Raw genomic sequence first — 25161 nt, forward strand, 5'->3', positions numbered from 1 at the left:
AATTTTTGTAATTTTTGTAATTTTTGTAATTTTTGTAATTTTTGTAATTTTTGTAATTTTTGTAATTTTTGTAATTTTTGTAATTTTTGTAATTTTTGTAATTTTTGTAATTTTTGTAATTTTTGTAATTTTTGTAATTTTTGAATTTTTTGTAATTTTTGTAATTTTTGTAATTTTTGTAATTTTTGTAATTTTTGTAATTTTTGTAAGTTTTGTAATTTTTGTAATTTTTGTTATTTTTGTAATTTTTGTAATTTTTGTAATTTTTGTCATTTTTGTCATTTTTGTCATTTTTGTAATTTTTGTAATTTTTGTAATTTTTGTAATTTTTGTAATTTTTGTAATTTTTGTAATTTTTGTAATTTTTGTAATTTTTGTAATTTTTGTATTTTTTGTAATTTTTGTATTTTTTGTAATTTTTGTATTTTTTGTAATTTTTGTAATTTTTGTAATTTTTGTAATTTTTGTAATTTTTGTAATTTTTGTAATTTCTGTAATTTTTGTCATTTTTGTCATTTTTGTCATTTTTGTCATTTTTGTCATTTTTGTCATTTTTGTCATTTTTGTCATTTTTGTCATTTTTGTCATTTTTGTCATTTTTGTCATTTTTGTCATTTTTGTCATTTTTGTCATTTTTGTCATTTTTGTCATTTTTGTCATTTTTGTCATTTTTGTAATTTTTGTAATTTTTGTAATTTTTGTAATTTTTGTAATTTTTGTCATTTTTGTCATTTTTGTCATTTTTGTCATTTTTGTCATTTTTGTCATTTTTGTCATTTTTGTCATTTTTGTCATTTTTGTCATTTTTGTCATTTTTGTAATTTTTGTCATTTTTGTCATTTTTGTCATTTTTGTCATTTTTGTAATTTTTGTAATTTTTGTCATTTTTGTAATTTTTGTAATTTTTGTAATTTTTGTAATTTTTGTAATTTTTGTAATTTTTGTAATTTTTGTAATTTTTGTAATTTTTGTAATTTTTGTAATTTTTGTAATTTTTGTAATTTTTGTCATTTTTGTAATTTTTGTTATTTTTGTAATTTTTGTAATTATTGTAATTTTTGTAATTTTTGTAATTTTTGTAATTTTTGTAATTTTTGTAATTTTTGTAATTTTTGTAATTTTTGTAATTTTTGTTATTTTTATATATTTTGTAATTTTTATAATTTTTGTAATTTTTATAATTATTGTAGTTTTTGTAATTTTTGTAATTTTTGTAATTTTTGTAATTTTTGTAATTTTTGTAATTTTTGTAATTTTTGTAATTTTTGTAATTTTTGTAATTTTTGTAATTTTTGTAATTTTTGTAATTTTTTTAATTTTTGTTATTTTTGTAATTTTTGTAATTTTTGTCATTTTTGTCATTTTGGTAATTTTTGTAATTTTTGTAATTTTTGTAATTTTTGTAATTTTTGTAATTTTTGTAATTTTTGTAATTTTTGTAATTTTTGTAATTTTTGTAATTTTTGTAATTTCTGTAATTTTTGTAATTTTTGTAATTTTTATAATTTTTGTTATTTTTGTAATTTTTGTAATTTTTGTAATTTTTGTAATTTTTGTAATTTTTGTAATTTTTGTAATTTTTGTAATTTTTGTAATTTTTGTAATTTTTGTAATTTTTGTAATTTTCGTAATTTTTGTAATTTTTGTAATTTTTGTAATTTTTGTAATTTTTGTAATTTTTGTAATTTTTGTAATTTTTGTAATTTTTGTAATTTTTGTAATTTTTGTAATTTTTGTAATTTTTGTAATTTTTGTAATTTTTGTAATTTTTGTAATTTTTGTAATTTTTGTAATTTTTGTAATTTTTGTAATTTTTGTAATTTTTGTATTTTGTAATTTTTGTAATTTTTGTAATTTTTGTAATTTTTGAATTTTTTGTAATTTTTGTAATTTTTGTAATTTTTGTAATTTTTGTAATTTTTGTAATTTTTGTAATTTTTGGAATTTTTGGAATTTTTGTAATTTTTGTAATTTTTGTAATTTTTGTAATTTTTGTAATTTTTGTAATTTTTGTAATTTTTGTAATTTTTGTAATTTTTGTAATTTTTGTAATTTTTGTAATTTTTGTAATTTTTGTAATTTTTGTAATTTTTGTAATTTTTGTAATTTTTGTAATTTTTGTAGTTTTTGTAATTTTTGTAATTTTTGTAATTTTTTTAATTTTTGTCATTTTTGTAATTTTTGTAATTTTTGTAATTTTTGTAATTTTTGTAATTTTTGTAATTTTTGTAATTTTTGTAATTTTTGTAATTTTTGTAATTTTTGTAGTTTTTGTAATTTTTGTAATTTTTTCATTTTTGTAATTTTTGTAATTTTTGTAATTCTTGTAATTTTTGTAATTTTTATAATTTTTGTAATTTTTATATATTTTGTAATTTTTGTAATTTTGTAATTTTTGTAATTTTTGTAAATTTTGTAATTTTTGTAATTTTTGTAATTTTTGTAATTTTTGTAATTTTTGTAATTTTTGTAATTTTTGTAATTTTTGTTATTTTTGTTATTTTTGTAATTTTTGTAATTTTTGTAATTTTTGTAATTTTTGTAATTTTTGTAATTTTTGTAATTTTTGTAATTTTTGTAATTTTTGTAATTTTTGTCATTTTTGTCATTTTTGTCATTTTTGTCATTTTTGTAATTATTGTAATTTTTGTAAGTTTTGTAATTTTTGTAATTTTTGTTATTTTTGTAATTTTTGTAATTTTTGTAATTTTTGTCATTTTTGTCATTTTTGTCATTTTTGTAATTTTTGTAATTTTTGTAATTTTTGTAATTTTTGTAATTTTTGTAATTTTTGTAATTTTTGTAATTTTTGTATTTTTTGTAATTTTTGTATTTTTTGTAATTTTTGTATTTTTTGTAATTTTTGTAATTTTTGTAATTTTTGTAATTTTTGTAATTTTTGTAGTTTTTGTAATTTCTGTAATTTTTGTCATTTTTGTCATTTTTGTCATTTTTGTCATTTTTGTCATTTTTGTCATTTTTGTCATTTTTGTCATTTTTGTCATTTTTGTCATTTTTGTCATTTTTGTCATTTTTGTCATTTTTGTCATTTTTGTCATTTTTGTCATTTTTGTCATTTTTGTAATTTTTGTAATTTTTGTAATTTTTGTAATTTTTGTAATTTTTGTCATTTTTGTCATTTTTGTCATTTTTGTCATTTTTGTCATTTTTGTCATTTTTGTCATTTTTGTCATTTTTGTCATTTTTGTCATTTTTGTAATTTTTGTCATTTTTGTCATTTTTGTCATTTTTGTCATTTTTGTCATTTTTGTCATTTTTGTCATTTTTGTCATTTTTGTCATTTTTGTCATTTTTGTCATTTTTGTCATTTTTGTCATTTTTGTCATTTTTGTCATTTTTGTCATTTTTGTCATTTTTGTCATTTTTGTCATTTTTGTCATTTTTGTCATTTTTGTCATTTTTGTCATTTTTGTCATTTTTTCATTTTTGTCATTTTTGTCATTTTTGTCATTTTTGTCATTTATGAGTTTTGCCATCTTAGTTACAATTTCGGTCTTATATGGCTTTTCAATATTTTGTAGCAGGTCGTTGCATGCTTTAAAACGAGAATACGATTTTTTTTTGTTTGTTTTCTTTAGATTCAAGACCACTTAAATAAAATATAACCTTTAAATTAAGATGACAAAATTAGGTTTGCGTCCAGATTCATTTTGCATGTCTTAAAAATGATTTAAAAAAGTCCTTTTCCCGGAAATTCCTGGGATCCCGAAAAAAGTAGACTTTAACACTCTACTGAATTTTGAAATATTAGTATATCATTTCAAACTTTGATTTGGGTTTTACATAAAGCCTAATGGCTTATTGTATTATTTATAAAATCGAACGAAAAAAACATTTTGAATCAAATTTAATGTATAACCCTATTTTAAGTAAGGTACAAGGTAGAACAATACTTTCCTTGCTCCCATATTTCCAATTTAGGTTGTGTAAATGTTTAGTTATTTCGCTCTGTTGATTTTATTCGGGAATACCCTGGATTTTCCAGCGCTATCCTGGATACGTGAATTTCTGAATTTTTTGATTGCCGGGAATTTCTGTCGTCTAGGAAAATCTCGGGATTGGACACTCTACCTGCTTCCATGGACTTTTTTTTTGTAACATGTATCGTGCTAATGGAAGCCACAAATGAATATGTCCTTCCTACTGTACTGCAATTATCATTATCATCCTCAGGCTTACCATCATCATCAACATCAGCATCGAAATTAGTATCATAATCATCATCATGTTCCAAAAGGTATAACGTCTTCCAATCTCTAAACGCCTTCCGCCGCTCGTCTCTTTATTCTGTCGTCCACTCTAAACGCCCCCTGGGGGAAGATCTTCGGGACCAAATCTGTTGATGACATATTTCCAACAATCGTGTAGTTTAAGAACTCATTGAACGCCTCTCGACCAAAGTCCTGTTTTTCTCGGGACCGGGAAATTTTCGCCTGATCTCGATGAGCTTAGAAAACTTTACGGTTCAAGTTGTTTTGGTCCTAGAGCAGTCGAGCTACAACAGGTTGTGGCGTGTATTATTATATCACTTCTGTTGACTCGAGATAAGTTTACCGGAGACGACGTGCTGCAGGCAGCTGAGGATTATTGGCCTGGCAAGGTGAAATGAGACGATAAACAAACACCATACCGGAGAACGTACAAACATACAATGGGATAAACCCAAGTGCCACTTTAAACCCAAGTGCCACTTGAGCGAACGGACTCCGGAACATCCGGTCGAGAGCGATTTATTTCAAACGACTATTTTATTTCCTTTGGCAGCTTTTAAAAGTGAGAAGATTACTCTCTCTCGGATGGAATAAAAACATCTATCTTTCAACAGCAAAGTTAATTGCAATTTGAACGGAAACTTATTGGGTAATTAGATTTTATTTTTGTTTTCATCAAGTTTTATGACTGAATAGTAAACTATAGGAAAACTTCAAATTAAGTAACACCTTCATCATCATTATCTTTACCCAAAAATTAATTCAAGACAGACTTGTTTTGAGTACAATTTTATTCATTTTAAAAATTGTGAACTTTATGAACTCAATATTCACAGACTTTTTTTCTATAGCCTATGTTAATAATACAGAATTCATATATCTGAACATCATCAGCAGGGTCGGAGTAAGCCATCGGGGAGAGCTATAAATCGATTTTTTTCAGGTGCCATCCCAGAGAATACATAATATTTTACACTTACCAAGAAACTGGAATTGAGTTCAGTATATTACCTTCATAAAAATATTATGTCAGCGTAGAAGGCAATTTCTGGTATCTTCAAATAAAAAAAGTTGTTAAACACGTGCAAAAATTGCGGAAGAGGTAATCAACTAATCGGAAATGAGATAAGAGCTGTTGAATGCAAAATTTAATTTGTAATTTATTCAGTATCTTCAAAACTCAACTTAAATTATCGGGTTTAGAAAAATTTAAAGTTGGATATTAAACAGTTTTTCATTTCATCGTCGATCGCTTCATCGAATGCAGAATATTCCCCTTATGATAATGGGGAAGAAGCTTCAAGATTTCAGACGTAAAATCCAAACTTTAACAAATAAAACAGATGAATTCAATTCAAATTGCATGTAAATACAGTTATGAGTGTTCAAAAGTACAATTCAAACTCATAATTCAGATTTATTTAAAATCACAATCTTGGTATGTATGTATGTATGTATGTATTGTATCCACCTTGGGTTTACGGCAGCGCCGCGGTTGTGGCAAAAAAAATAATCCACACGTCCATCTTGGCTACCACGCAACACAATAATAACCCCCCAATGAGACTTCTAATGGGATGGAATCGCAAGCAGAGGCACTAACGGTATCCAGGGTGAAAAGGGGAAAAGTCTCGAGGAGCTATAACCATGTTGTTGACTAATCAAGATAGCATGCAAATTATAATCCCGCCGCCAAGGCTTCCGAAAAAAGAGTGCGTCCTTATTTTACAAAAAGTAATCAAATACTTTATTTTTCTCAACCATGCCAAATACCCTTGACATAAATTGGGGAACGTCTAGTATTCAATACGGTACTAGCATACACGGTAACCCGCTCTTTTTGTAAAACGAGGATACCCAGATGCCCCTGCCCTTGTTGTTTAAATATGAAATCAGTACAATGTCTTTAAATGAAATAATATAATAAATATAATACAGTATAATTTAATAAAATATAATAAAAAGTAATATAATAAAACATAGATAAAAAAATATAATTTAATATAAAATAATTGAAATCATCAATTAGGAATGTATTATTTTGCAAACCTGTGAATGTAGAAAAACCATAAAAATTCAATAGGAATTATTTAAAAATTAATATAAAAATGTTCCTTCAAGTGGAAGAGAAACAGATATTGTAGGATAGTTTTCTCCAAATGCTATACTGCTTTCTCACGGCTGAAAATAAATAAGATTAGTTTCAGTAAAGTTTGAAGAAATGCTGAAATGTTAAATAAATGTTTAACAGAAATTACAAATGATAACAACAGTGAAATGCATGAAAATATTGATTCTGAAACATTTGATTAATATAATAAAAGGATCAATACATTTCAGTACCTTCTACTGGATATTCTGCTGGTATGACATTTTATGGAAAACAGACAAATTATTAATATAATACTCCCTAATATTTAAATATTTCCTGCAATTCAAGAGAGTTATTCATTTTTAATTATTTTCACCCAGTACATTTTCATTGAACTAATTAGGCCGGAACAAGTGTCAGATCCTTCTTTTGTTCCTCGGAGTTGGAACATCGCGAGGGGGCGGGGAGGACAATAAAAAAAATGCGAAAAACAAATAAATTGGAATAAATTGCACGGAAGCTTGTATTCGACAAAATTGCATACTTAATCGTCGCACAAAACTTATAAATGAAATGGAGGGTGACAAAAGAAAAATTTGATATTTGTTCCAGCCTTAAACGATGTAATAATATGCCTCGCGATTTTCGAATTTTATCTCGAGCATGTTTGTTTGCATGGGATGAAAAAAAAAACTAATGAAAAAAAAATTTAAAAAATATAGGCAATGTAATATTAATTAATATAATCGAATATAATTAAATACAATAATTCACAATTTAATTTAACGCCATTTAGATGAAAGGATACATATAATTATTTCTGAAAAAAATAACTGTTTGAATAATTAAATATTCAAATATCAATCAAGTATTAATCCAAGCGGCCGAGTTCTGAAATGTAAAGTAATTCAACAACAACCTTTTATTTGAGCTCTGGAATAAATATCATGTATGTTATGAAATAGTTGAACCGTATGTCGTCATTGGTTATTCATTTTTGTTATGCCTGAAACGAATATGAAATCGAAGAAATTGATGACATGAGATGATGTCAAAAATTGTATTCTAATTCTGTGTTTAGATGATGGCAGTTACCAACAATTTTTTAAATGTAAAACGTCTAAAATACTACGAATAGAGGGTATATTATTATAACTTATCAATATTCTGAGGGTGGAAGAGCTATGAATGTGATGCGGCTGTGAAATGACAAGTTTGTAGAGGAATGAAAAATGATTAATATTAGGTAGAGCTATGATATCAGAGACCTGACACTTTGAAAAGTTTATACTTATTTTACAGATAAGAAAATTAGCCAAAATGAATTTTAAAGATAGTTCTCTTGTTTGGTGATCAGTATTAAAGTATTGTGCAAATGATATTATATTTATAACAAAATGTGAATAATAGTATCATCAATAAACTGAATCAGAAGTATCATCAATAAACTGGATGTCCTACAAAATCTCGAAAGTAAACAAATTTTAATTCTCGTCATTGTACGAACAAACCAACCACTGAGAACGGAAAATTTCATTATTGTATGTATGTATGGTTCCCCCATCGGTAGCAAGGTCCTGCCTATCTCTGTGTGGCTTGCACAGATAAAAAAATGTAACCTTACATTACAAGTGATTTTACATTTTAACACCAGCGCTGGAAGAATATTGAAAAAGAGTATAGCATCTTGACCTTTTCAAGGGAAATTACATGTAAATGCATGCCAAATCCAGCGCCAGCGTCAGTTTGTCAGTTTTATTTATTTATTTAAACAATTTTGAAAATAAGTGTGACTTATAGCATATTAACACTGCTTTATGTCATTTGCAGGAAACCAAAGCTGAGGAATTAGATGCCTGGAAATTTAACCATTGGAACTCCAATTGTGCAACAGCATATTTTCTGCTGTCATTTCGCACCAGCCGTTGTTTTCGTCGGAGGAATCAGCCAAAACTAAACAGTGTTCGGGAGTGTTTGAACCAAGTGTTTTTTTTTTTCAATTCCAAGTGTAAGTGTATTTTAAGTGCAATAAAATGTTTTCTCTGCACAAAAAGTGTTTTTTGTTTTGATTCAGTAACCATCCCCTGTCTAATAAGATTTATAGGATGAAATAGATCATGTAAATCTACATTCAATAACAGCATTGAATGCTGACGAAAATTTACATGAAACAACTAGTATTATCGCATGCAAATGGCCGATTCCTTTCTACCCATGTATTTTTTTTTTTTTTTTTTTAATATGTCTTTATTTGTATCAATTCATCATTACATTTATATTACATTTTTTCATTAAATTAGGTGTTCAGCTCAATAATGAACTGTTCAGAGCCCTATAGTTAACTAGATATTAAAAATTTATTTGTAAGAATTAAATTTGCTTAGCGCAATTAAGAATTTAATGTAGGAGAACATCCTGTAATGGCAAAAATATTTTAAACTTAAAACTAAACACTATCCTAAAATTAAACTAGTTATAAAGAGAACGAATCTCTGCGATGGAAGACTGCAGCGATTTGCCTCTGAAGTTGGAGATGATTTTGTTGGCCATCTCTTCGATCGATTCAATGCCCGCAATCCGATGAAGATCTTCGGTGCTGTGCCAAGGTGGAAGCCGCAAAATCATTTTCAGAACTTTGTTCTGAATCCTCTGGATGGCTTTCTTCCTCGTCGCGCAGCAGCTAGACCAAATCGGAACTGCATACATTATCGCTGGTCGGAAAACTTGCTTATAAATAAGCATCTTATTCTTCAGGCACAGCCGGGATTTCCTGTTGATGAGAGAATAAAGAGATTTAGTATATTTATTACACTTAGATTGAATATCTTCAATGTGATTTTTAAAAGTAAGATTCCGATCAAGTGTAAGTCCCAAGTACTTCACGTGATCAGACCATTCTAATGAAACCCCATTAAAAGTTATGGAATGATTTTCATTAGGTTTCAAAAATTGAGCTCTTGGCTTATGGGGAAATAAAATAAGTTGAGTTTTGGAAGCGTTAGGAGAAATTTTCCACATTTTCAAGTAATTCAAAAAGGAATTTAAATTTTGTTGCAATCTACTGCGTACCACCCGTAAATTTCGACCTTTGGCTGAAAGCAAAGTATCGTCAGCAAATAATCTTCTACCTTTTCCTTCTGGGACATCAGGAAGATCAGAAGTAAAAATATTGTATAAGATTGGCCCAAGTATACTACCCTGAGGGACACCAGCTCTAATGGGTGTCCTTTCAGAGCATGAATTTTGATAGCTTACTTGTAAGGTTCGGTTAGTCAAATAATTTTGTATAATTTTGGTGAGATATACAGGGAAATCAAATCGAGCTAGTTTAGCTACTAAACCTTTGTGCCAAACACTGTCAAAAGCTTTTTCAATATCAAGAAGAGCAACACCAGTTGAATAACCCTCAGATTTGCTAGCGTTAATCATATTAGTTACACTCAAAAGTTGATGTGTAGTAGAATGTCCATGCCGAAAACCAAATTGTTCATCAGGGAAAATAGAATTCTGATTAATGTGAATCATCATTCTATTCAAAATAACTCTCTCAAATAGTTTACTTAAAGATGGAAGCAAACTAATTGGTCGATAACTTGAAGGCTCTGAAGCACTTTTTCCAGGTTTTAAAATTGGAGTTACTTTGGCATTTTTCCATTTATTGGGAAAATAAGCCAAGTGAAAACATTTATTGAAGATTTTAACTAAAAAATTTAAAGTGCTTTCAGGCAACTTTTTAATAAGAATATAGAAAATCCCATCTTCCCCTGGGGCTTTCATATTTTTAAATTTTTTGCAAATCAATTTAAGTTCATCAATATTTGTCTCACAAGAAATTTCAAATACATTTTGTTTAGAAAGAATATCATCAAATTCAAGGGAAATTTGAGCATCAATTGGACTTACAACGTTTAAATTAAAATCATGAGCAGACTCAAATTGTTGGGCCAATTTTTGAGCTTTTTCTGCATTCGTTAAAAGAAGTTTATCCCCGTCTTTCAAAGTAGGAATTGGCTTCTGGGGCTTTTTCAGAATTTTAGTTAATTTCCAAAATGGCTTTGAGTAGGGTTTTATGTCCTCTACTGCTTTGGCAAAATTTTCATTACGAATGAAATTTAAACGACGTTTGATCTCTTTTTGAAGGTCGCAATAAATAAATTTCAAATAAGGATCCCTAGTACGTTGATATTGGCGTCGACGAATGTTTTTCAGTCGTATCAAAAACTGAAGATCATCATCAATTAAAGGTTGATTAAATTTATGTTTAACTTTGGGTATTGAAGCGGCTTTAGCATTGACAATTGCAGTTGTCAAATTTTCTACAGCCAAATCAATATCTTCAATTGAATTCAGTGGAACGTTTACATTCAAATTACGTTCAATAAAATTCCTATATCGCTCCCAGTCAGCTTTTTGAAAGTTAAAAGTTGATTTTAAAGCGTTTTCAATGGGACTTTGGGATAAAGAAAAAGTTACTGGAAGGTGGTCTGAATCGAGGTCCGCATGAGTAACTAATTGACTACAATGCTCGCCTAAATCCGTTAGAACCAAATCAATTGTGGAAGGATTTCTAATCGAAGAGAAACAAGTATGCCCATTAGGATATTCAACAGTGTAATAACCTGCAGAGCAGTCATTAAATAAAATATTCCCATTTGAATTTGATGAAATATTATTCCAGGATCGGTGTTTTGCATTAAAGTCACCAATAATAAAAAATTTAGATTTGTTTCTGGTGAGTTTTTGTAAATCTCCCTTCAAAAAATTTTTCTGTTCACCGCTACATTGCAAAGGCAAATATGCGGCAATAATTATAATTTTCCCCATAGAAGTTTCTAATTCAATTCCAATTGTTTCTAAGACTTTTGTATTGAAAGAAGGAAGAAGTCTAAATTTGAGACGACTATTGATGACAATAGCTACACCCCCACCTTGTCGATCAAGTCGATCATTTCGCAAAATTTTAAAGAAAGCATTGCTTTTCAAGTTATTGTCTGGCTTTAAAAAAGTTTCAGTGATGGCAGCAATATGTATGTTTTGAGTTTTCAAAAATAAAAAGAATTCATCTTGGTTAGCCAGCAAAGATCTAGCGTTCCAATTCATAATATTTAAACATCTATTTGGATCCATGAGGGAATCGCAAAGTCATAATAATTTTGTTAGCATAATTAAAAGAAGTTTGGAAAGCTTCAAACATTGAATTTGCTTTCAACATAAGTTGCATCATTTCCATTAAATTTTGATGCAAAAATTTTAATTTTTCCTCAGTAATCTCACCCAAATCAACAAAATTTTTAGGATCAGAAAAGGAAGGAGAAGAAAAAGTATTTGAATTTCGGGGATTTTCCCAAGCCTTCGCATGAACGTTGAGACTTGGTTTTTTCCCATTTTTATTAGTTAAACCTGAAGAAGGCAACCCATTTTCAACCACCTCTGAGAACGATAAACAACGAGTCTGTGGCGCAGAATCAGCCCAGGTAACATTAAAATCACTTCGGGTATTACCCAGCCGTGATTCCAATGTAGGCCGAGGCTGACCGCGAACAGGCAGGTTGTTTGCCGGTCTGACGTGTGAAGACGAAAAAGAGGAAGGAGGAGAAAAAAGTTTTCTGGAAACTTTGGGATTTTTCCTAGAAGCAACAATTTTTGCCCTAACGGGACAGTCAAGAGAATTCGAGGAATGATTACCTGCGCAATTCGCACACTTAAAAAATTCTGTTTTTGGCTTATCACCACCAAAAAGGCATTTAGATTTTTCATGATCGAATGAGCCGCAAAACATGCATCTGGCATTCATTCTACAATTTTTAGTGCCATGACAAAAAGCTTGACAACGACGACATTGCGTTATATTTTGTAAAAAATTGGTAGAAGATTTACGAAAAGGTTCGAATTTGACTCGACAATGAAACATAAGACGAGCCTTTTCAAGAATTTGCAAATTATTAACCTGATCCTTTTTAAAATGGATCAAATAAAGTTCAGGAGCAAAACCAACACTACTGGTATTATTCGTGTTGGTTCTTTTCCTCATTTGAATTACTTGAATTGGAGAAAAACCTAACAAAGAATTTAATTCAGCTGTGATCTCATCCGGTGTCTGATCGCCAGTGAGACCACGAAGTACAACTTTAAATGGACGATCACTTCTAGTGTCGTACGTAAAAAATTGGTGTTTTTTATTATTCAAATAATTTAAAACCTTTTGAAAATCATTAAAAGATTCCGCCAATATACGAGCAGTTCCCCTTCGACCGATCTGAAAAGAAATCTTCACATCCTTGACGGAAGTGACGATTTCTTTTCGAAAGGCATTGAAGTCAGGAATCGTGACCGTTATTGGTGGAATCTTTTCGTTTTTAAGAGTATAAGAAGAAGAAGGTTTCTTAGTACTCTTATCAGAATTAAATATGAATATTTCCTCATCACCGATGTTATGAAGGACATCGAATGAATTGGAAATTTCAACTTTTTTGGCAGATGGCCCTGGATTAGGTTCAGCAATCCGTTTTCTTCCGGCCCTTGAGCCGGCCGAAGACTTCCCCATGCTGGAAAGAAAAGAGAAAAATATGAATAAAAGAAAATAGAAATAATTTTAGCACTGAAAAGTGCTTATTGAAAAACAGGTAAGGAAAAAATAAATAATGTAAAAATGTTCCTGCAGGTACACAGCAACGATACGATGCTCCGGCGTACGTGTTGACGGCTCAACGGTACAGATGGAAGTGATTTCTACCCATGTAGTTTCATGTAAATCTACGTTGATTTTTCTAAGTGTGTGGCCTTCGAATTTCTTCAAGGGCTTCCAGATGCATTCCTTCTAAAAATGTTTAATGTTGAGATTCGAATGGTGCGTCGCTTACATAACTCAAGGCTGAAATGATCGGATATTAGATTTTAAACAAGTGTTGAATGATCATTTACCTGTTATGCGAATAAAAATGGAATTTTTTCCCCTGCCAAACAGTTAGCTTTACAGTTAGAGACAAGATCAGTAAATATAAATATTTTAAGAAAAACATTTTGTTCTCTATTTTCTGTTAAAATAAACAACGAATATTTGTCATTAATTCAGAAAATTTGGCGTAGTTTTTTTTTAAGTTTTACCTCTACCGCGCATCTTTAATCAATTAATAAGCAGAGAGTCTCCAGGTGAACTTAGACTATCGCCTGGTGGTAACTAGTTGAACTGAACTAATCAAAGTGATGCGTTGGTAAAATTGACGCAAACAGACACAATTTATTTTACCATACGGCCATGTACTATCATGTTTACCCATACCAGCTGTAAAACTCATCAATATATATTAAACAACACGGAATGATCTCACCAAATTAAATCGCTTCTGCAATTCGCCTTTTTCTCTCATCCTTCTCGCTCCGTGGGTCAGGGAGACACAGACACAACCAAACCGTTACGGTGTATGGGGCAATCTCTTTCTCCACACTCTCCTCTTTCCAGCATTGACTAGCGGATTCTCGCCGAACTTTATGCTATTCCACCCACACATGCGTGTACAACAGCCACACCGAAAACCACTTGGGTATTCGTTGAGACATTAGATCGAAGAATTTCTACATATAATCATTTCGCCGCCATTTGTCAAAATCATTTCACTAAGCAAATGTTGAAAATAATCACACGAAACACTTTGGAATTTTCGTTACAACCCAACTTTTTTGAACAGCTTTTCGGACATATCAACACTATTCTCATTATTTCTATTGATAACACTTGCCCATAACCCTGAATATCACCATTAGTATCCCAAATGAAACCCGTAGAGACAGAAATATTTCACAATTTTTTCACAACAATTTTCAAGATAACACCAGGTTTTGCTGTTTCCAACTTCTCATCCGCTAGATTCGCAGTAATGCATCACCGCAAATCACACTTCCTGAATGCCTTCCACATCGACACACATTTATTCGCGACGATTTTTCAAGACGCGCACGGAGCAAACGAAAAAAAGGGACTATGCCGCTTGACTGTTCACAAGCGAATCCTTATTTAAAATCACAATCTTGGTGTCATATATACAGTTTTTTTCTGTATTATACAGATTTTTCAACGTCAATACAGATAAGAAAAGGTTACAGATTTTTCAACATCAATACAGATTTATTCAGATTTTTTTTTTAAATTCAAAATCAATTGTTGATGAACCAGTTTCCATGGGTTAACTTCAATCTTTTCAAACCTTTATCTTTCCAACTGTAGTATCCCACAAATAAAGTTTTGCTTGCAACAGTATTTGCATGTACTTATCATTCATAATAGATTAGTATGAAGGGAGCTTCAATAGTCTCTTTTGCTCAACAGTAAACATATGGAACTTAAATGTTCATTTTTTAACGGTGAAAGATAACCCCCAAACAGAGCACACAAATTTCAATAATTTTATTCATATGAAATATCTTCTGCTTAAATTTTTATTCCTCAAAGATAGGTGGTAGTTAAGATTGACACTTTCAGAGAGATTAAAAAAGGAAATAGATTGAAAATCATATTGAAAATTCTTATTTCAGATCCGGGGTAAGATTCTCAAGTAACCGAAAGTCCCATAAAACAGGTACAAAAACGCTTACTCAGATCCATCATTGATATGAAGTACGTTCTATGCAGCTCAAAATTTAAGTTCTTATTGATGCTTTCAAGTTCCAAAACAAGTCCTAATGATCTTCTATTCAGCTTCCAGCGGCTTTTTAATTCAGCTTCCAAAAAATCGTAAAATGAGCAAAAATCTCTCTCTATCTAAACTGCACCCTTCGCATCGGTTCATATCACCTTCTCTTGCTTATTTACAATGTTCTGTACATGGTGCCGCCATGATGCCACGCGCACGATTCCCAACTCGACAAATTGCTCAATTGCTTCTTTCCTACATTTCCTACATATATCGTATCAGAATTGTCATTCATGCTACCACCAGGGTTGCTAGCGAACCGGGAAAACCGGGAAAACTGGGAAAACCGGGAAAAACTTTGGAATTTCATCTCATCACCGGGAAACCGGGAAAAAACCGGGAATTTCGGCACATCACCGGGAAAATTGTCTTGTTAGTAATTTTTTCACGGAGTTTCAGGCAGTTTTCGGCAATCTCGATACACATTTACATGAGGTAACACTTATTTTCGTTCAATAGTAACAAACAAAGTTTAAATAGTTTTCTTAACTCATTGCGGACCAAATACGAGAATCTTTTTTTTTTTGCTCTCAGCAAGTGTGCTACACTAACAAGTATATTTCAAATGTTCTAAACTTAATAATTAAACTATAATCGACAAAGCTAAACACAAAACGTTTGTGACTTGATGACACAATGTTTGTATAAATTGGTCCATCGGCTTCCTAAAATAGATATATACTGTCGAATTTCCGTGTTTCTAGGCGTTGATTTTTTCGCGATCCTTAATATGTTACCTAAATCTTTAAATGTTTTCTAGTTAAACCTTTAGTTTACGGTTCAGTTTTCGATAAACACGTCTCATCAAATTATTTTATGCAGAAACCAAATATTTTGGCAGCGTTAGACTTTTGGAAGTGTAACGGTTCCTCTCAACACTGAATTAAATTCAAGACGTTATTTGAAGTCAACGACCATTTAATGAAAATTTAGGCAATTACAAATCATTAGTACCATCTGTACTTTTAATTTAAATCGAAGTTGCAGCCTTTGTATAATGGTGCAATTGAAATGCTCACAATAGCTCTTAAAATTTAAATTTTATGCTCATAATTTGACACTGGCACTCATGCACGATAATCGAATGCTAATATGCTTAATTGTCTATCGCAATTTATCTTAAGTTCTAAGTTTTCCTTAATGCTACAACATGCCTTTTCGCTCCTTGTTACGCTCCTCGACGGGGCCCCGGGAATCCTCCAAAATCAGCTCATGCAGTTCTCATTCCTTCATGCAGTGTTCTGGTACCTCATTTCCAGCTGTGGTTTTGGTCTGCATGCAATCCTGGCTTGGGAAATCCCCGAAGTCAGCTGTTTTCAAAATAGCACTAGCACTTACACAATGCCTCTCGTTTCGGCTTCAAACACGTGAACCTTCGGTTTGTTTACATGCACAAACCTTCCTCCGACCAAAATCCTCCACTCTCACCAATCCAGCTCCTGTTGGACTACGCTGTTTGATCCTCGCTTCCCCGTGAATGAATCCGAAAGCTTTTCTCGCTCGAGTACGCACGTTAGGTTCCGATCGGGTGTTTCTCTCACGCATCAAAGGGGTATTAGATCTCCGACGACCGATCCGATTCTCCAACGAGTGTGCGTGGAACCTCGGGACTAACAGTGGTGGTGATGGAATAGCTCTGTCGTGAAATCGGAACCTAAATAAAAGCCCTCTTCGGGAGGGCTTTGTTGTTGTGTGATGCTCGTGCTTCGACGAGTAACGACGTCACGCCGCTCTATGATGATATACACCGCTTTAGCGTAGGGTTTTCTTTTTGGGATCCACTACTAGCATCTGTTGTGATAACGTGCTGTTACGCTACGTGCAACTGCATGCAATGAAATTACTTCGCTGGTAATATCCCTTGAAGAGTTTTGGTGATGAGCGGTTAGGACCTGTTCGCTCCTTGAGCTGATTAAGTTCAGCCAACCACTCCGCGTGCAACTAGGTTGAGCTCTCAACTTTGCCTTCTCGTCGTCCAACGCAATATTCAGCGGATGATTTTATCACTATCCTCACACCGGTTCGGCTCTTCGGCACTTCGGTTAAATAAAATTCAATATCCGACGACGTTCTCGCAACCGATCAATCGCACTTCTTGCTTCTCTTCGTCTTTTTTCGGAAGTCTCAATGACATTTGCTTTGATGACAGTGGGTGGCGAAGTTTTGGAATGGCTTAATGTTCAAGTGGTTCCACATTCGAGCAGTCATTGCGTTGATGAGCAGGCTATTGATGATTGTCAGTGGCTCTCAATCTTATTACCGTGATTACCGGAATTTTCACACGGTTATAGAAGCAGAGTAACATTTTTCTGAAATGAATATGAAGAAATATCTTTTTTCTGCCATAAAAAGATATTTTTGCAATGTTGTTGTTTTTGTTGTTCTGTTTTTCGTTTAAATTTGCCTGAGGAGCGAAGTCGATATTGCAAAAATGTTTTGATTTTTTTATTCTTCCAACGTTAAAGTTTTACTTAAAGTTTCCTGAGCTGGAATATATGTTTTATAGTAAAAATCCTGTCGAAATCTGAGGTCTCTAGTTTAGCCCTGTGTTATTCACAGGGCTCAATATTTTCACGGATCTTAAGTTCAAATGACTAGGGCACTACTGAATTTATTTATTGTTTTGTATGAAGAAAGTAATTTTTTTCTATAACCTGTCTTTGGATTTGTATAAAAATATAACTGCAGTAAGAATATAACTAATTTTCCCTGCCATCTGATGATTTTAAGTTTTGTAAGGCAAATTCCCATTCAAGTTGACAAGATGATTTAATATTATACTTCGATGTATTTTCTACTTATTTCTATATAAACTGTACATTTGTTTTTCTACAACTCTGTAAAATTTTAAGATAAACGGGAATATTCATAGTGGCTCAAAACAGTGCAAATTTTAAGATCGAGTCAGCTGAACTTCTTCAAGACAAATTGTTCAAATTGTGGAGCAAATCAATGACTATTTTTTCAATTACGTTGGATTTGTCTAAAAATTTAAGATAACCTGTCAATTTGATGCAAAAAGGCAACGTAGTGAAATACGTTGAAGTATTTGTCATGATTTCATACCGGTTTACAGATAGTAAATACCGAGAAAATCATCATTTTCAACCGGGAATAAACCGGGGGAAAACCGGGAAAAACTTTGGAATTTCAAAACGAAAAATCGCTTGCAACCCTGTTACCACTAAACCACGCCTAGATGTTATTCTAACAGATACATAAACTCGAAATGGTGGTTTGATTTTGAAAGCACCTCAATGCACTTTTTGTGGCTTACCAAATCCCGTTTGAGCACTTTTGTGCCTTTTATGTGACTTAAGTCCCGTTCAACGTACGGGTACTTTTGCAACTTTCAAGTTTTTTTTAAATTTATGAGCAGGGAAAAGCCCGTGGGAGTGGAACTTTTTCAGTGCTCCTTCTCCAGTGGGCGCAAAACCTCCTCATCACTAGGTATTTTTTTTTTTAATTTTTTCAACTTGTTTACAATAAGGTTTGTTCATTCGTTTCATTATTGAGTACATATAGTTCACTCATGGAAATTGGGCAAAACAAGGACAAAACATACAACGTACATATTAATCATTTTTGCAACTTTCAAGTTCGATATTGAGTACATAAAGTTCACTAAAGGGAATTGGGCAGTTGATTCTCTTTGTCAACCAATATGCAACTTCCCATGCCTTCATTCAAGTAAATATGTGACTTTTGGTTGCTTGGGATTGATCACTTTTTTCAATATATTTCGATTATTTTTTCTGTTCAGGAGAATGTGACATAAGACTGAGTCGATTTGGGTTCATTTTGGAATTTCTCAAACCCTGGGGTCTAAAAAGCTCCGTCTTGGTCCAAAACGCATCCATGATTTTTCGCAAAAATTTTAAGTTACGTTTACATGAGTAAAGGGATATCAATTGAATTTATTGTTTATCAGTGCGAAAAGATATACCCCTGTTAAACAGCTAATAACTTTTTTACCTAATAAGATACGAAGTTGCGATCTTCGACAAAGTTGTTCAGCGGAAAATTTTCTTTAGGAATTTTATAAATTGGCACAAAAACCATCAGCTGGCTCGGTTCCACAGACGGAACAAAAATTATATTGAATTTTCAGTACAAAGTATTCAATTTTCCCACACAAACCTAAAAATTCAAATTTACTCATGTAAAGGTAACTTAAAAATTTCGCAAAAAATCATGAATGAGTTTTGAACCAAGACGAAGCTTTTTAGACCCCAGGGTTTGAGAAGTTCCAAAATGACCCCAAATCGACTCAGTCTAATGTGACATGTTTTATATTTTTAAAGCCAGTACTGGACTCCTATGAACGTAAAACATGGATGCAGAAATTTATTAGACTAGCGTTATATAATTTGATATTTGAGCTATAAAACTTTATCATATTGCTTGATTTCTTCACTAACATTCATAAGTATGATACAAAATGATGAAACATAGATTTGAGGCTGAGTTTGAATCCAAAAAGCAGGTTGGAGTTAAAAAAAATGTTTTTTAATATTCAAACACTATTTCGTTAGTTTTAAGTCATAGATGGCAGCACTTTCTTGCAATTTAATGAAATTTTTTGCCCATTTTCGAATATTCGTGATAAATTAGGGAGTGCTGGATGATTCTGGTCAAGAAATATATACATGTACCGTGTGAACGCTTTGGAAATTCTAAGGTCACTTAATCCAAAAAAAAAAAATAGAATTGCATCAAAGTCACTAAAAGTGAGTTTTTTGGACTGATTATCAGAATAAAGTTATACTTGGCGATGGAGCATGATGGACAAGACGGCTAGCAGTATTATTGGTATGATTTGCAATTGAATCGGAAGTTGAGATGACCAGGATTTTTGGCGGTTGTACATTTTTATGCTGATGATTCTTTTGCAAATCCGGAAAAGCTTTCTGCAGTGTGAATTTTCACAAAACTGTGATAGGAAAATACCTCAAAATGATGAATATGGGCCTAAATAAACCTGGAAAATCAATATTGAGACTAAATTTGATTTTAACTGCAAGATAGTACCGCCATCTACGACTTGAAACTGGAAAAAGTATGGTTTACTGAACAAAATCAAAGTTTGTTATTTCCAACCTATTTTTTTCTGATTCAAAATTAATCCCGAATGTTTGTTTCATCATTTCACGTCATTTTAATGAAGAAAGTAAGTATTTTGGTAAAGAATTACTGCTCAAACATCAAATTCCCCAGAGATGCCCTAGAGGGGCATCTCTTAAAACCCCCTTTCAAAACCTTTGAAAACCTTTGGAATTCTGGAAAAAATTCCCTCAAATGCAGTTATCTATTCAAATAATTCGAAGAAGCATTATTATTCACTTTTACACAGTAAATTTTTAAAAATAATCTTGTTTTTGTTGAAAAACTCACGTGGTGCTATTCTTATTTCGCACCCCTTTTTTCACATTTTTGGTCCTCAACGCCAATGACTACGTCCAAAAAAAGTAAACTTATGCTTGATTTATTCGTTAAGCAATTCAGAACAAACTGTGGAAGAAAATTTTCGAAATTTTCAATCATTCATATTTTAACAAGCAAAACAAAGAGTGGTGCTATTCTTATTTCTCTCACTGTAAATATTTTTTCCAGTCAATTTTTTTTTCCTCGGTGCGAATTAGACTAAGTCAAAATTCTGAAAAATAAGCCTTTTTTAACATTTCATATTTTTGAGATTGAAGTTGGTCTAGTTTGTACATATATACTCGGAAAGTAATTTTTTTTAATTGAATCGTATTTTGAAGTTAGAAACATCATTGCCATGAAGAAAAAAGTTGACTATTTGCATTTCTGCATAATTTACAACAGCTTTAATTAATTGTTGCAAATTTGTTACTTTATGAGACGAAGGGTTAACTAGTTGCCCCGGTAAACTTCATTTTACCTTTTACCTAGAAAATCGTTGGAAAACGTTTTACTTCATCTACACGTCTTTAAATTCTTCGTGCTCGTGAATAAATTTTCAAGAAAATGGCCATAAATTTGTTCGAATTGTGTCCCATTTCAAAATGATTTTGTACGAGAGCCCCCTTTCCGTAAAAAGTAAGATTCTCGAAACTATTATATAAACCATCTCTGACCCGAAGAACCCTCGAACTCCAAATTTCACTTCAGTCCGTTTATATATGATGGTGTTACTTAAAAACCCCTCCATTTTTTATATATAAGAGAAGACGATTTATGAAGAGCTAATGGCCCTTATTCTGCGCCGCGCGTGACGTGACGATTGTCACCTCACTTCGAGTCACCGTGAGATTTGTCACCTTATTCCCGGAGTCGATATGGGTAAAGTGACAGATGTTCATTTCTGGTGAGCGACCGAATGAACTCAAGTGTCAAATTTGTCCGGTTTGTATTTATTTCGTTCGTGATTCCAAATGTTAAAATTAAATTTTAAATCAAAATGTACAAATTTCGGTACGCAAACGGTCACTATCGGGTTGCAAGGTTTAAGCGAGCAGCTGGAATCACTTTTGGAGCTGCGAATAAAGCGAATCGGACAGAATTTGGTCATATATGTTTGGTTCCTGGAGCGGCTTGAAAAAAAAAAACATCCACCAGAAAAGCGGAAATCGACGGCTGCTGCCTCAATAAACTGGTCCTTAGCATACGGATCAACACATGGGATACGACACCTCGACGTGGATAAACAACGGTTCAGTACAGGACTTCAAAGCTTATTTTGTTCGAAAACAACATTACCGGGTGAAAGTGAAATCCCCCCCCCGCGACGGGAATCGGATAAGATTTAGTGAAGTGCAAAAAATGTGTTTTTTTCAAATTTCGATGCATGTAAATGAAGTTGTATAAAATGAAATTACAACCTCTTTCAATTCTATATGTTTGAATTTATTTTCAACGTCTAGTAAACATTTTTTTTTTGCTGCACAAATGATTGAAAAAATCAAAAATTGAAGTGATTTTTGTTTTGATTGATTCTAAAACTATCATACTTTAATGTAATTAAACGTTTAGAGCCTAATTATTCCATTTTGTATCAATTTTCCATTCAATTTCTCTCTCGTCGCCACCTGAAAAGGTACCGACAATTGTCACCTAAAATCGTCACCCGAATGCGACGATTCTCACCCACGGTGACTATCAGAATAGGGTAAGAACTCAAAAAGTTCATCCGAAGTGACGTTCCTCACCTAAACCGACTATTGGAATAGAGTGACTTGGGTGACTCGACTATCGTCACCTCATGCGCGGCGCAGAATAAGGGCCAATATGTCAATAATCTTAAGATGTCGTTCCTAAAAAGACATCACTTTTCATCGATAAGGCCGATCAATTTAGTAACATTTAACAAAAAGGTGTTTTTCTTAATTTTTTCTTGATTTGTTTTTTTTAATCACTGGATGCGTCCGGATTTTTCGTAGAAAAATCGAAATTAAATGGCAATTATTTCTCCGGTTTTGATAAAAAATTGTCCTGATTTATTCCACCCGCATAAATGCGGGAAACCCCTGTAGAGGCCTTCTCTAACATGCATTAGAGTTAAACTATTGATGATATTATTTCACGGGGACTCCCTTAGCTGCGGCATTTTGTGTTTCAATAGCGTTTAATTTCCTTTCCCTGATTTTTAGAACTTAAATCAGTATAACATGTTTAAACTTTAAAGTAATACCAATTTTTTTTTTTTTGAGTGCCCCTCCCCCTGTGCCGGGGGCCCCAAACTTCCCCCCTCCCCTTTAATTCGGCGTTGATCATCAGCAAACATCTGAATCTTACAGTGTTGAATTGGACATTGGTTGTTGACATTGGACAGTTCATATCACATCAAAATCATGATAAAGTAATGGAAAGGAAATCATTATTAATAACATTTTTAGTAATTTGGAATTTTATTAAGTAGGTATTCAAATACTTTTTAAAATACTGATTAGTCGAAAATTTGTTATTTCGTTATTTAACCACTGGAAAAGAAACGTGGATGCTAAGATTATTGTATTGAATATGTGGAAAAGTACGGGGAATATTTGAGGAAGAATTGAGCGCATACATTTTAAAGGAATGTTGACAAGACCAATAGCATCCGATTTTATAGAAGAAACAACATTAACGATTTCGTAGATTTCAAAATCAAAACTCACGATTTTACCGGTAGTGAAGACGTCTCCTCTAACTGCCCAGAATAATAAACACTCGTCAATACAAACCCATTAAAACATGATACCATCAGCCCCGACAGAAACTGTTTCACACCTTTCACCCGAGTAATGAGCCCCGGAAAATATGTCCATCATCACCAACCCCCGAAAGTTCGTTTATCGCTCTTGCTTATCATGTTTGTTCTATCTCTTCTCGCTTCCCTTCCTGGTTCCGACAGCTTGCTCCGACGAAAACGTGATGGCAGTCTTCCGCCAATGGGAAGCAGATCCCGGACATGGGCCCAACGAAGGTGCTGACGTGAGCCGCCCGGCTGGCCCAATGATAGCGACCTTGACGGAGAAGCTACCGGAAGAGAGGCGAATTTCACTCAGGTATGTTCAGCCTAAACGCGTAATGGGCGATGTTTTAAGCTCGCGTTGCAAAAGTTAAACTACTTACATAGTCATTTTTTCTTTAAATATTTGAAACTGTTTTAAAAATAGTTTAAGAATAAATTAATCAATTGCCAGACGATTTACTCCCTGCGGTCTACAGAAAAAGCTATTTGTTTTGCTGTCGAAAATGACTTCACGCTTTTCTGAACTCCTTTTTACCTTATGCCATCAATCGATTACTTTTACGGGCCCTTAATTACGTTCATTGCATACGCTTCATCGATTCTGTACCCATCTTTCCTCAACGGCGGACGGAAGTTCCGATGTGGCCGCAGGTTTATGACTAAATTTAGGTAAACCTGCGATTACATTTCGAAATGCTCTGTGGCGCTCTCTATACCTGGAGCTAATAAATTCTCATCTTCCATCTTCATTATCGGTCTTTTGTTCTTCTGCTGCTTCTCGACTTTCCGGGTAAAAAAACTTCAGCGTCCCTTGGGCAGAGAACGGCATCGATCCGGACCTGGACAGTCACGAGTCTTATCTGAACAAGCTCAAAGCTCGGTTGCTGGAGAAACTGCAAAATGCCATTGATCAGAGCCTGGCCAAGGATCCGAACGGAGGCAAGGGACGCAAAAAGACTGTGCAGGTGAGTTATTTTTTGAAACTAAGATAAGTTGAAAAATGACGTTGAAAAAGTGCAACCGAATAAAAACAAAATGAAGTTTTGGACGTGTTGACATTTTTTTTTCTTAAATAAATCGGCATAAAACCAAAGCCGATCATTATTTAACAACACCAAATTGACAAATATGTAAGAAATTTACTTTTCGTATAATTTGACATATTTCAGTGCATTGTGGAACAGTTTTAACAATAATTATCCTTAAAAAAAACTACGATTCAGGCTCAACATGTTAATAATTTAGAATAAAATGGTTGAAGTGTGTAAAAACTCCTACCGAAAAATTGGTGAAAATTAATTTACGCAACTAGTGGTTACGCAACTATTGAAATAATTGTTAAAACCATCACCCCAGCATTGCAATAAAACTCAATTTTTTTTATAAATTTTCAGAGAAATTTAGGCTATTTCAATCACAGCTATCACAGATTTTTTGGGTATAATCACAGGAAGTCAATTTTTTTCGGGTTTGTGATAAAGCTCAGTTAGCAAGTCAGTTGTCCGCGAGTTCGAGCCTAAAGTTAACATCGATCACAGTTGTACCGGATAAGTTTTCCAACGACTGTCCGCCAACTGCATCATTGATATAAGTCACGAATGACATAAAGATGTTCAAACAACTATAATCGAAACAAAAAATATTTTTTTTAAACATAGATTTTTTTTCTCGTACACCAAGGTTGCATTTTTCTGAAATATTTGAAAACTGTAGGGGAATTGAGGGTAAAACAGGAATAGCTAAATTTTTCGATGTGTGCGATGGTTAAAATAGCCTTCGTTCGAATCCTCCTGAATTAATTAAAAATGTCGGGTAAAAACAGCCATAGCTCCAGTTTCGGTGGCTCCAACAGCCTCCATTCGATTTCTAAAAAAGCACACTGCATTGGTTGCATTTGCTCCAAAATTTTCCAGCCCAAACAAGCTTAAGTCATAACTCCATTTTCCGATGCGT

The 25161-nt window shown here is 32.3% G+C and overlaps 1 protein-coding gene across 5 annotated transcripts in view; it reads left to right on the forward strand.

The window, feature by feature from the left end:
* Positions 1–25161, forward strand: part of LOC129758243 (protein qui-1) — a 457546-nt gene that overhangs the window by 237888 nt on the left and 194497 nt on the right. For all 5 annotated transcript variants that reach the window (XR_008739925.1, XM_055755711.1, XM_055755712.1 and 2 more), the window contains 2 exons: positions 23368–23521; positions 24014–24173. Coding sequence is in view for 4 of the 5 variants with exons in the window: in XM_055755711.1 (XP_055611686.1) it covers positions 23368–23521; positions 24014–24173 (314 nt within the window). In the remaining variant the exon portion in view is untranslated. The remainder of the gene's footprint in view (positions 1–23367; positions 23522–24013; positions 24174–25161) is intronic.

The sequence above is a fragment of the Uranotaenia lowii genome, chromosome 3 (assembly GCF_029784155.1).
Source record: "Uranotaenia lowii strain MFRU-FL chromosome 3, ASM2978415v1, whole genome shotgun sequence".
NCBI classification, from domain to species: domain Eukaryota; kingdom Metazoa; phylum Arthropoda; class Insecta; order Diptera; family Culicidae; genus Uranotaenia; species Uranotaenia lowii.